The sequence below is a fragment of the Polyodon spathula genome, chromosome 45, assembly GCF_017654505.1.
Source record: "Polyodon spathula isolate WHYD16114869_AA chromosome 45, ASM1765450v1, whole genome shotgun sequence".
NCBI lineage: Eukaryota > Metazoa > Chordata > Actinopteri > Acipenseriformes > Polyodontidae > Polyodon > Polyodon spathula.
The window spans coordinates 9,855-21,484 of NC_054578.1; the positions used below are offsets into that span (position 1 = coordinate 9,855).

Genomic DNA, 11,630 nt, shown 5'->3' on the forward strand with positions numbered 1-11,630 from the left:
CACAATTCTCTGTGTAAAAAAGTGCCTCCTATTTTCTGTTCTGAATGCCCCTTTTTCTAAACTCCATTTGTGACCCCTGGTCCTTGTTTCTTTTTTCAGGCTGAAAAAGTCCCTTGGGTCGACACTGTCAATACCTTTTAGAATTTTGAATGCTTGAATTAGGTCGCCACGTAGTCTTCTTTGTTCAAGACTGAACAGATTAAATTCTTTTAGCCTGTCTGCATATGACATGCCTTTTAAGCCCGGAATAATTCTGGTCGCTCTTCTTTGCACTCTTTCTAGAGCAGCAATATCTTTTTTATAGCGAGGTGACCAGAACTGAACACAATATTCAAGATGAGGTCTTACAAGTGCATTGTACAATACAATCTGTATACGTTCTGGCGTCATAAGGAAAAACACAACTCCAAAACCCGCTAAGTCTAAGTAGAATTTTAGAACGACCTTTTATATTTCATATTTATATATTTCCACTGTTATATTGTAATTTACATCATCTACTTGTAACTGTATGTGTTATATGTAGATGAAATAAAAAATGCAGAACAGTAAATATAATTTCATTAAATAAATACATTAAACTTTGTGTACATCAAATTTATTTTCTTTTTATCCACCCGTTTTTGCATAATTAATACTACTAATAAAGCACTAACTTGTTCTGTATTTCATTAGCTAAACGTCCCGTATCCAGCACAAATAATATCGTTTATATACACACACAAAGTGGGGTGCAATGTAATGTAGACATACTGGGGCTACAGAAAATAAAGTTACTAACTTAAGATTTACGTCACTGTAATAGCAAACTGCAAGGAGAGAGGAAATGTTAGCATCTCACAGAGCTTGCCCTAGGGTCCCTAAAGGGGGCTGGCTCGCTTTCATTAGTCGATCGTTTTTTGCATTCAGAAAAAAAACGATCACTAATGAAAGCGAGCCAGCCCCTAGGGACCCTAGGGCAAGCTCTGTGAATGCTAACATTTCCTCTCTGGGCAGTTTGCTACACAGACGTAAATCTTAAACTTTATTTTCTGTACCCCCAGTAGTCTACATAACATTTACCCCACTTTGTAATATAAACGATATTAGGACGGGACGTTTAGAATGGAACATGGATAAAAAGAAAATAAATTTGCATCTCACAGAGCTTGCCCTCGGGTCCCTAAAGGGGGCTGGCTCGCTTTCATTAGTCGATCGTTTTTTGCATTCAGAATCGGAAATGTGTTCACTATTTGGAATGCAAAAACGATTGGTTACAATGTACACAGACCCCTATGGCGAGGTCTGTGAGGTGCTAACATTTCCTCTCTCCTTGCGGTTTGCAGCTCTTACAAAAGAAGGAACATCGATTACAAAACGACCCCCCCACTCAGCATGAAAACACGCCACAGCATTTAATATCTGCTTGACTTGATTGATCGCCTGTTAGGGTTTGCAGTGAAGGTCATTCACATCTGTTTTCTTCATTAATAACACCATCTCATGGTGCTGTTTGATTTTATTCTTATCTCAAATGTCACGCCTATGGAGAGCAGCAAGGGCTCCCAGCTTTGCAATGATACACATCTCCTTGCAGGAGGTGCGCTGGGTGAGCCTGCGGTCTGGCAGCAGCTTTACGCTTCTCGCTTGGAGAGGGGAGGGGGGACGCCAATCTGCCAACGTGAGGTTGCGATGGGCTCGCCTCTTTGGGAGCAGGAAAAGGAAGTGTGTGCTGCTTTGTTTGCCGACAGCAACATTGAGTTTGTCAGTGTGATTTGTTTAATGGGCAAAAACGCGGTGTGCGGATTGTACTGTTACAGTAACCCGCTGTGCTGGTGCCACTCGCTAATTAAATCAAGTGTGATTGAATTAAAAAAAAACGAGTATTATATTATTAATAATAAAAGCCCCAGCAAGGACAGGATATCTGTCACAAACTAGTAGTCAGAGATGATGGACTTCGGGATGTACGTTTCGTTCTTTCAAGACGAGCTCGGCTCTGCCATCGAGCACGCAGTGAAAGAGACTGTAGACACCGTCTTGTGGGAAATTGCGAAGGTTGTCGGCGGCAAATTCAATCAATTCCAAATGGAAATGGATGGAAAGGAGAAAGAGAATGAAAGGCTGAAGCTGAGATTGGAAATATCAGAGAGCGAGTTGAAAGCGGTGCGGGAATGCATGAGCGCTGCAGATGCGGACAGTAACCAACCTCTCAGAAACATGAACCCCGACTGGAGTGAACAAGACTGCCGCAGGAACGGGATCCAGGGATTATTCATCAGAGTTAAAGGTAAGGTTTAATAGTGTTGCGGTTCTTATATACATTTTGTCGTGTATTAAAAATGCAATTAAATACATATTTTTACTTGCATGGGACACATTGTTAAACTCCCATTGTGCCAAAGGTTCAATAGCACCAGGCAGATTTTTTGTGGTGCGGTCACAGATAAGACTGGTGTAGTGTTAGAAAGTGGTACCTGTACCAAAATATGACCCGTGTAAGAAATTGATACATTGTCAGATTTTGGTACACGTTCAATCAAATGCTATCTGATTGGTGTTTCGCTAATGTGAAAAGGAGGTACACTGTTCACTTTCTAATGAGTTTTTTTGCAGCTGTGCATAAGTGGTACCTGCTTATTTCAATCACTTCTCATACCCCTACCTGCGTCTGAGTGTTTCGCAGCTGTCTGTAAGTGGTACCTTCACATTTAATAAATGTACAAGTTTCTGACAAGTGTTTTTCTGACGCCTACCGGAAAATAAAATGCCACCTGGTCCGACCTTATATCCTGTGACAGTGCTGAATGTTTTGTTCTTTCCCATCTTGATTATTTGAATGCTCTGTCCTGTACTTCAGCCTCTCTTCTAGTGCACTAGAGGCTGCAGTTAGTACAGAATGCAGCAGCAGCACCAATTCTGGCACAATGCACATTAAACACGTTACACACTCATTCTTGTAAAGTTACTGTAGTGTGAGGAATCAGTCTTTATTTCATATAGCGCCCTTCACAATACATTGTCGCAAATCGCTTCACAGGTACAATATAACAGTAATTATTAATACTATACAAGAAATAGCAAAATTAAAACATTTAATACAAAGTTAACATGCAATACAATACAGGGGAAAAACATTACTTAATGTTACGATGTGAGCTATAGTTTATAAAAGCGTGTCTTAAGACGTGTTTTAAAAGCGCAGCGGTTGGCGCCTCCTTTACTGAAACAGGCAGCCGATTCCATACCTGTGTTCGACTTTGATACCTGAGGGACAGTAAGCAATCCTGCCTCCTGGGATCACAATGGTCGTCTAGGTATATATGGGATTAAAATATCATTGAAATATGAAGGAGCCAAACTGTAAAGTAAAGAGCATGACCTTCAAATTGTAATACTGTACTACAAAATAATCAAGTGTAATACTACAGCGGTTCAGTAAAGGATATGTATATTTTACACACGAAAAACAGCACCTATAGAAACACAAAGAATTACCAAAGGCAAAACATCTGAACTCAACCCACAACCAATCCCACAACACTGCAGCATCTTAATCCACCTGTGTGTTGCATGGATCATGCACATTTCCATCCGCAAAGTCTTTGTGCTTCTCATTTTCAGACAAGCATGATAAGTGGGCCCATCTTGGGCAGATTCCACACTGAGCCTGAGAAATAAAAAATACTGAAAAATGTGTAAAAAGTGTAAGAAAGAAAGAAAGAAAGAAAGAAAGAAAGAAAGAAAGAAAGAAAGAAAGAAAGAAAGAAAGAAGCATCCTGAAATAGTTTGTGAAGGTTTGAAATAAATGCTGTGGTTACATGAATATATGTACACATGGGTGAAGGCTATACCCTGAGCCATTTTAAAAAAAAAAAAAAAAAAAAAAAGGCATAACACCACAGTAGTGACGTCAAAAAGTGATAATTCCTCTAGAGGAAAGTATACTTGAACTGTGACCCATTCGACTCCTCGAGACCACCGCTTTCAATTCAAACACAAAATGTCTTGTTGTGATGTCACAGAAACCCTAGATGAATTTTGCTTCCTGTAACTCACTGAAGCACATTATATATAAATATATATATATAAATACAAATAAATTGGGGCTGCTACAATTAAATCAAAAATCAATTTTTTTCGATCGATTCCATTTCTTATTGTATACATCGATATAATAATACTGGATAATCGATTTAATAATTACATTTTTGTAACTCCCATACTTAATAACATTATTTACGTTTACCAACGAAAATGCACTGAACGCGCTGCCTTGCTATTTCCAGTAATTCTGCCAGACAAGCAGTGGGCGTGCTCATCCTTTCCTGCTGATCCCTTCCTTCCAGCAATAACTTTAAAAACATTAAATAAACGGTCAGTGATGTGAAACTCGGTTTTGGAGTCGATCAGCTTTAGCTGTGGCAGGGATGCATGTTGTGCTAAATCACTTTATTAGGTCACACTTTATTTTAAGGGTCGTTTTTATTTCTTTATTAACTGTTATCAAGCAGCTAATAAACATGTTAATGTACATTATTTATTTTCTGTTAACTGTTAGTTAATAATATATAATAGGCCAGCTAAAGCTGCAAACACCAGAGTCCTGTGGATGTTCAGTCAAACACCAGAGCCCTATGGATGATCAGTCAAACACCAGAGCATACACACATACAGGTAGTGGACAAAAAATGGAAACACCAATGTAAAGTCACTTAATAGGGTGTTTGGTCACCACGTGTGGTCAGTACGGCCTGTATGCACCGTGGCATAGAGTCTACCAGCCTCTGGAATTCTGCAGGACGCGTGATGGAGGTGGAAAACGCTGTCTCAGTCGTGTGTCTAAACAGAAAAACGATTATGTGCATTCCCTGTTGCACCTCGAACACAGAGTCCGTGATTGTCGTATGACAGGGATGCGTCAATTTTGGAATCGAAACAAGTTCGATTTGATCCGATTTGACATGCTTTAAAAAGTACATTTCCCAATGAAAATCGACTGGGAAGACACCTGGATTCTTGCAGTTCCCTGAACAAAATGGAAAATCTAACTGTATGTGTCGCCAAACAAAAATGACTTTGATAAATCCAACAAAGACTTTGACAAAAAAAAAAGAAAACACATGGAAAGACATTGCCATGGACTTGGGCATAAATGAGATGTATTATAAAACATGAAGTTATGAACTGACAGCATACACAAACACGTGGATTTTGTGCAGGGTATTGCAAGCATATACTTTTTATTTCAACTGTAGTCAAGGAAGTAAAGAAACAATGGCCTAACCTGGAGACACATACCCGAGAAAGAAGCGTGACAGGGCAAGAGCGGTCAGGGCCGAACAGTCACGAAAAAGGGGCACTACATGGAAGTGGTGGGATTTCTGGCTCCATCCCCAGAGCAGTAGAAGGTCATTGCTGTAAAGTATTTTCAGTAGCTCATTGCTAACTTCCCAACTTTTAGATCTATTTATTACAGGAGCGAGTGTTTGAATAAATATTGGCCATGTTTTCTGATTCTATGACAACTGTTGTATAATATCATGTGTTTTTGTTTTTATTTTAGTAGAAACTAATTTACAAAACTAGCGTGCAATGGACTGACACACGACTTCTCTGGATGATGGATGGTAAATGATGGAACAGATCAAGTGTGCAATGACTTCAAGTCACTTTTGGGGAAAAAGCATCTGCTAAATGACATGAAACATTATTTCAGAAAATTCTAAACTCCACAGAATGTGTCTCTTTGAATTACATGATTGTATTCAACTGCGTAATAGGAATTAAACGCTTGTATCATTTTGTTTCCCACAGATAATACAGAGAGACAGGCTTTCATTGAAGCAGATGAGGGGCCAATGGTAGAATCAGTTCACACACAAGAGGGGATCTTTGATCATGAACAGAGTGCAAGTGTAATGCAGGTTACACAGCAGATGTCTTTGCAAGGTAAAGAAGCCTCAAGCAATGAGTCTGTCCACATTAAAGAGGAGGCCGCTGAGCTGCAGCCTGTCTGCATTACAGGGAAAGTTTCTAAAAAAAATAAAGTCAATCTACTGGAGGAGAATATAGTTATGCTGGGATCTAGTGATTTTGATGATTGTCCTCCTGAACTGGTCCACATGAAACCCAGTCAGCGTGTCTCTGAAGACACTTGTTCTAGTGTTGGAGAAGAGGGCACTGTGCTGGGGTCCATTCAGAGGAAACATCTCACCCCTCAGGAAAGAGCTGCAGGTGGAAAGGAGGAAGGAGCATCGCCATCCACTAGCAGCGCAGCGTGTGAGTAGAATGTCAGAAATACAGTTTATATACAATTGATTTGTGAATGATTCAAAGTGTACCATTGTTCAAAATGGCCACTATTCTAATTTGAATAAACTGTTGCTAAACGACAAGATTACTTAAAATCATTGGGTAGATTTAATCCTGTATGTTTGTACTCTGGCAAACTTGCCTTTAAAATGTTTTAATTGTTAACAGTGATGGTTGTGAGGTGAAGCCTTGTAAGAAATTGACTCATTTAATGCTGTGCAGTAGGGATGGGACGGTACCAAGTATTCGCAGTACGATAACCATTAAAAATACCATGGCAACCTTAATATCACGATGTACAGGACAGCATGCAAGCTATCAAATAAAGGCTCAAAAGAAGAAAGTGTCATTGTTTTCAAAATTTTCAACCAGATAAATAAAATATGTATAGCAAAAAAAATTATTTTAATACTGAAAGGTGTTATTGGATTTAGATTTACAACATTGTGGAGTTTGTAAAAAAAAAAAAAAAATAATAATAATAATAATAATAATAATTCACTTACCTAAGAAAATTAGAATACTGTTACAACTTGTTTAAACAAAACTACGTTGATAATAAGGAGGCTATCCTGCTGCAGTCGCGGATCTGTGCTAGTTTTATTTGAGACATCAGTCGTGTTCTTATAGCGCAGATTTCCGCAGTTCTGCACAGCGCTGCACAGAATCTCGGAGATGCGGTGTAGACTTCACTCAACACCTACAGAAATCGATGCAGTTTCTGCATAGCCCAGCGCAGCTTTGAAATGTTACTGCGGGAGGCTGGCTGCGGCTGTGAACAAAGGGACGATGCAAAGATCACGAGTGACCTGCTAATTGTAATGCAAATAACCACTAAAACTACTGCTGCCACCTTGTAGCTGAGGCTGAACGACATTTTATCATTATGCAATGAAGCCGTGAACAGCCTTGTCCACGCTGTATTAAATAAATAAATTATTAAAAATAAGAATGTACTAAATCCATGATAAGTGATGTATAATTTTACAACAAAGTTAATATTACTCTGTTACATTAAACTGACTTCATAATCCAGACAAATGTAAATATAGCACGTTGAAAATGTGTGCTCTGCTGCAAGGTTTGGAGAAGGCATTTCTCTAAAAGCTGCGTCTGACGTCAGAAAGACAGCAGCCAAGAGCAGCCCTGGCGCAGCAAGCTCTAGGTAACAGAACGCAGCAATTGAAACGTGTGTTCTGTGTCGTTGACCGTTTCCTTCAAAACCATTATCAAAATACAGCATCGGTTCACAAACAGATCTTCCTCAGGCACTTTGCTAAGGCTGCAAGTACCATCGCTTGATTTAGAAGAAGCGTGGTTGCAGTTGAAAAATGCCTTAACTGGTTTATAACTGAATTGTGGTTTAGAATAAAAGAAATGGTATTAATACCGTGATGTATCTAAACCGTGGTAAACTGAAAAGCTGGTATACAAACCCATCTCTAATGTGCAGTAACCTCTGTTTCTCTTCCACTTCTAAACTAGATATAAGAAGACACAACTCCACTGCAGCACCCCAGTGCAAAATCTCTTCTGATGGCAAATTGCATCGTAAGGAACACAGAGAGTCGTCACCCCAAGATGAATATGTGAAGAAACTGGGAACTCGCTCAGTTCAAAATCTTTCTGTACAAGATAGCAGACCACTTACTCTGGGTTATATAGTGACTCCACAACCTGAGGGTGTTTACAGTTCTGCAACCCAGGGCAACTTCATTCCCCTACAAACTCCCCCGCAGATTCCTTCAGAGCAGATCTTGTATCACTGTACTGAATGTGGCTCCAACTTCAGTGACCTGGGAAACCTGAAAGCACACCAACAGATTCACAAAGAAGAGAAACCCCATCACTGTACTGAATGTGGAAAAAGCTTCAGATGGGTAGGTGGGCTTATAACCCACCAGCGTATTCACACAGGAGAGAAGCCCTATCTGTGTACTGAGTGTGGGAAGAGATTCAGAGATTCAGTAAAATTAAAAGTACACCAGCGAATTCACACTGGAGAGAAGCCTTATGAATGTCCTGTATGTGGGAAGGGTTTTAGTCGGAGAGACAACCTTAGAATACACCACAGAATCCACACAGGAGAGAAACCTTTTGAGTGTACTGAGTGCGGGAAGAGATTTGTAGAGTCAAATATGCTAAAGAGACACCGGCGAGTTCACAGAGATTTAATCAGTTAGGACACTTAAACAAAAATAGTTTACAGAATGAAAGCACCTCACTCGCACCAGAATACCAGAACAGACCCACTTTTCTTTCTGTCAGTTTCAACTGCAGGTAGCTGTTAAAATAAATGTAATTACAGTAAGATTCATGTAAAAGTAAGAACAATTCATAGCCTGCAATGTATGCAAATAATTATAGCTCTGTGATCTACAGCGCCTATATAATGTGAGAGTTGTGTGTGAATGTACTGCAACACATGGAAAAGCAGCAGGACGACGGTTACTATTCAAGGAGCAGGTGTCCTTGTAACTGGCTTATTCCTCAGTGCAGTGGCTGCATTGACCGGCGTGCCTAGCAGGACAGTCCTGGGAGTTTCTGGATTAGCAACATTCAGATAGCACATCAGCAGGAAGCTAGAACTGCAGCATAGAGATGGGTGCCATGAATTGTGATAAGAAACAGAAGTGATTCAAATTTCATGAGCTGCAACAACGAACAGTTTGGTTATTGAGATCACAATAACATCACAATGAAAGATAACCAATAGCTACACTTTCCTTGTTTTACACTGATGACATTGTATTTTCTTGCAGTGCATGGTTAAGCTCTTTTCACACTGGCATGCTCTGCCTGGGTCGTGACCCGGTGTCATGCAGCACTAAATTAACTAAAACTAAGAATAGGCATTAGGAACTATATATTTCACCAGTCGTGAAATACCATCCCACCCATAACTCAGGCGCATCCAGGTTAGGCTTTTATCATAGATACTGATGTGTGATGAGCAACAGAGTAACATTCAATGATGATGGGAGCAGTGGGAAGAAAGTCATTTTAAAACCTTAGCAACAACATCTTTAACAAGGAGAAGTTCCACTAAATGGGAGCAGTGAAAATCCATTTCCAAGCACACTGTCGCTGCTCCTCTGATCATCTGCTGTTGGCTGTTGTTAATATGTTTTATTAAGGGTGGTTTTTAAATATATTTTACTTCATTAGCTTCAGTAACATTTCCATTTGCACTTCTCTCCAGCAACAAAGATACAGGAGAGATGCCTGTATGTTTGTATTAACTGCAGGATATCTTGAGAATCTCTCATTCAGTTATGATGAAGCTTGGTACAACTTAACACAAGGCTTCTCAAACTCGGTCCTGGGGACCCCCTGTGTCTGCTGGTTTTCATCCCAACCACGCTCTCAGTTACTTAACTAGACCCTTAATTGAACTGATAATTTGCTTAATTAGACCTTTTTACTAGTTCTCAGCTCTTGAACAGTTTGCATGTTTCACGTTAGCTATAACATTTGATAAGTAACTTGAACTGCATCTGTTCGAGAGCTGAAAACAAGTAAACAGGTCTAATTAAGCAAATTATCAGTTCAATTAAGGGTCTAGTTAAGTAACTGAGAGCGTGGTTGGGATGAAAACCAGCAGACACAGGGGGTCCCCAGGACCGAGTTTGAGAAGCCCTGCATTAACACAAGTGCTTGGGAGTATCCAAATATTTGTCGTTGTCACCTACTTTCCCACTGGTGTTGGCCTTTTATTAGCTGGGATAATGAAGGTCCCAGAGCCATTTCTAATATCTGAATGGACACTTGGTGCAAGACGTACTCCCATATAAAGTACTGTGTGAATGTAGCTCGTGCTGACATACTTTTCCACATCACTGCCCTCTGATTGGCTGAGCCACTGAACGCCATATTTCGTGAACTGCTTGCCCCAGCTTGATTAAACTGTCCCTAGGTATTTATTATGATATAGTCTACATGGTCCGCGTGTGGGTAATGGTGATCTACTTATAAATCAGGGACTCCTAGTTATTACTGCTTAGTTGAGCAATTCAGTGTGTTGCTAAAGATTTCAAAAGGATTTTCACTGCTCCTCTTCTTGTCTATTTACTGGAACTTTTCTGCTATAATATTTTATTACAGGAAGCCTGTTTAAAGGAGCCATTAAGTATTTTACAGTATAGTTATTATACGACCACATAATTAAACTGTTTCTTCCAAAATTATTATTATTACTGTTATTATACAAGTGCAATTTATTTATTGATTTGTACCACATTCCAGTAGCAGAATATCATTGTGTTACTGTAACGTAACATGTTTTAATGTTTAGACTGCGTTTGTAGAAATCTTGATCTTTACCTCGTACCCTGCACTGGACCCTCCTGACCTCAGCAATACTGGATCCTCAGCTGATGCCCTATCTTTGCATTACTATTCTGCCATTGCAGATATAACGTATTGTAATCCTGACTGGATGCATCCTATTTCATATTGTATTTTAGTATTATTACTGTCAACCAGACTGCATTTAAATATTCATCTTGCATTGTAACCCTGTACTGTCCTGTAAGTCACCTTGGATAAAGGCATCATAAATACATACATTAATAATAAAATAAGAAGACGCAGAATATGAAAAGGGTTGTTAGTCCGAGTACAATATTTTGCTGCTGCTGGGGGCTTAAGGGGATCACAAGCCACCAAAATCGATCTGCGGTCCGTGACAGCTGGTGGGCAAACACAGCTGGGGTCCCATTGGGTCAATTGCAACTAGAGTCTAGTTGATGTGTCTCACGAGTGGATGAAGCAGGTTTAGTCCACTAGATTGGACTAAAGTTAGTACACCTGTTAATGCCGAATGCAGCGTACCAGAAGTGAATCATCGCATGCCGATCATCTGCTAAATCAGACTAAACAACATCCCAATTACAGCGTGCCGAATCTGATTCACGATGATCCTGTTCAAGTGAACTCATTTAGTGCTGTAAAGAATAATACGCTCGCTCGTTCTAAGCATTTCCTGTTTACATTTTTTTGTACAAGTAAAATAAATGTGATGGCATAGTAATGAGATCATTGAGGACATAAAATAGTGCCAGCCGTCGGGTTTGTTTTGTTGATTTTTAATCGAAGAGATGGTTTACAGTAGTTTATTTGTTGGTTTGTTAGAAATGGACACACCTTGAACGTGTATATAGGATGGAACAGAATGCTCATAGTTGGGTAATGTTGTCCATAGTGAACACAATTTCACTGGAAATCACACATGACAGCGAGTCTTCAACATGACAGCGAGTCTTCAAAACACCTCTAAAGGATAGCTACTGTATTAGGCTGGTCAGAATTTTTCAATCCTCAGCAGCGTTTGCTCT

General features: G+C 39.7%; 1 protein-coding gene across 1 annotated transcript; it reads left to right on the plus strand.

Moving 5' to 3' along the window:
• The first annotated feature begins 2,165 nt into the window (after positions 1-2,165).
• On the plus strand, positions 2,166-9,667 carry LOC121305955 (zinc finger protein 300-like). The gene is made up of 3 exons (XM_041237662.1): positions 2,166-2,269; positions 5,797-6,261; positions 7,780-9,667. The coding sequence occupies exons 1-3, from the start codon at positions 2,200-2,202 to the stop codon at positions 8,475-8,477; spliced, it is 1,233 nt and encodes a 410-aa protein (XP_041093596.1). The 5' UTR covers positions 2,166-2,199; the 3' UTR covers positions 8,478-9,667.
• The last annotated feature ends 1,963 nt before the right edge of the window (positions 9,668-11,630 follow it).

Coding starts and splice junctions, on each gene's coding strand:
- LOC121305955 (XM_041237662.1), top strand. CDS start 2,200: ATGAACCCCGACTGGAGTGAACAAGACTGCCGCAGGAACGGGATCCAG. Junction 2,270..5,796: donor ATTATTCATCAGAGTTAAAG/GTAAGGTTTAAT, acceptor TGTTTCCCACAG/ATAATACAGAGAGACAGGCT. Junction 6,262..7,779: donor ATCCACTAGCAGCGCAGCGT/GTGAGTAGAATG, acceptor CTTCTAAACTAG/ATATAAGAAGACACAACTCC.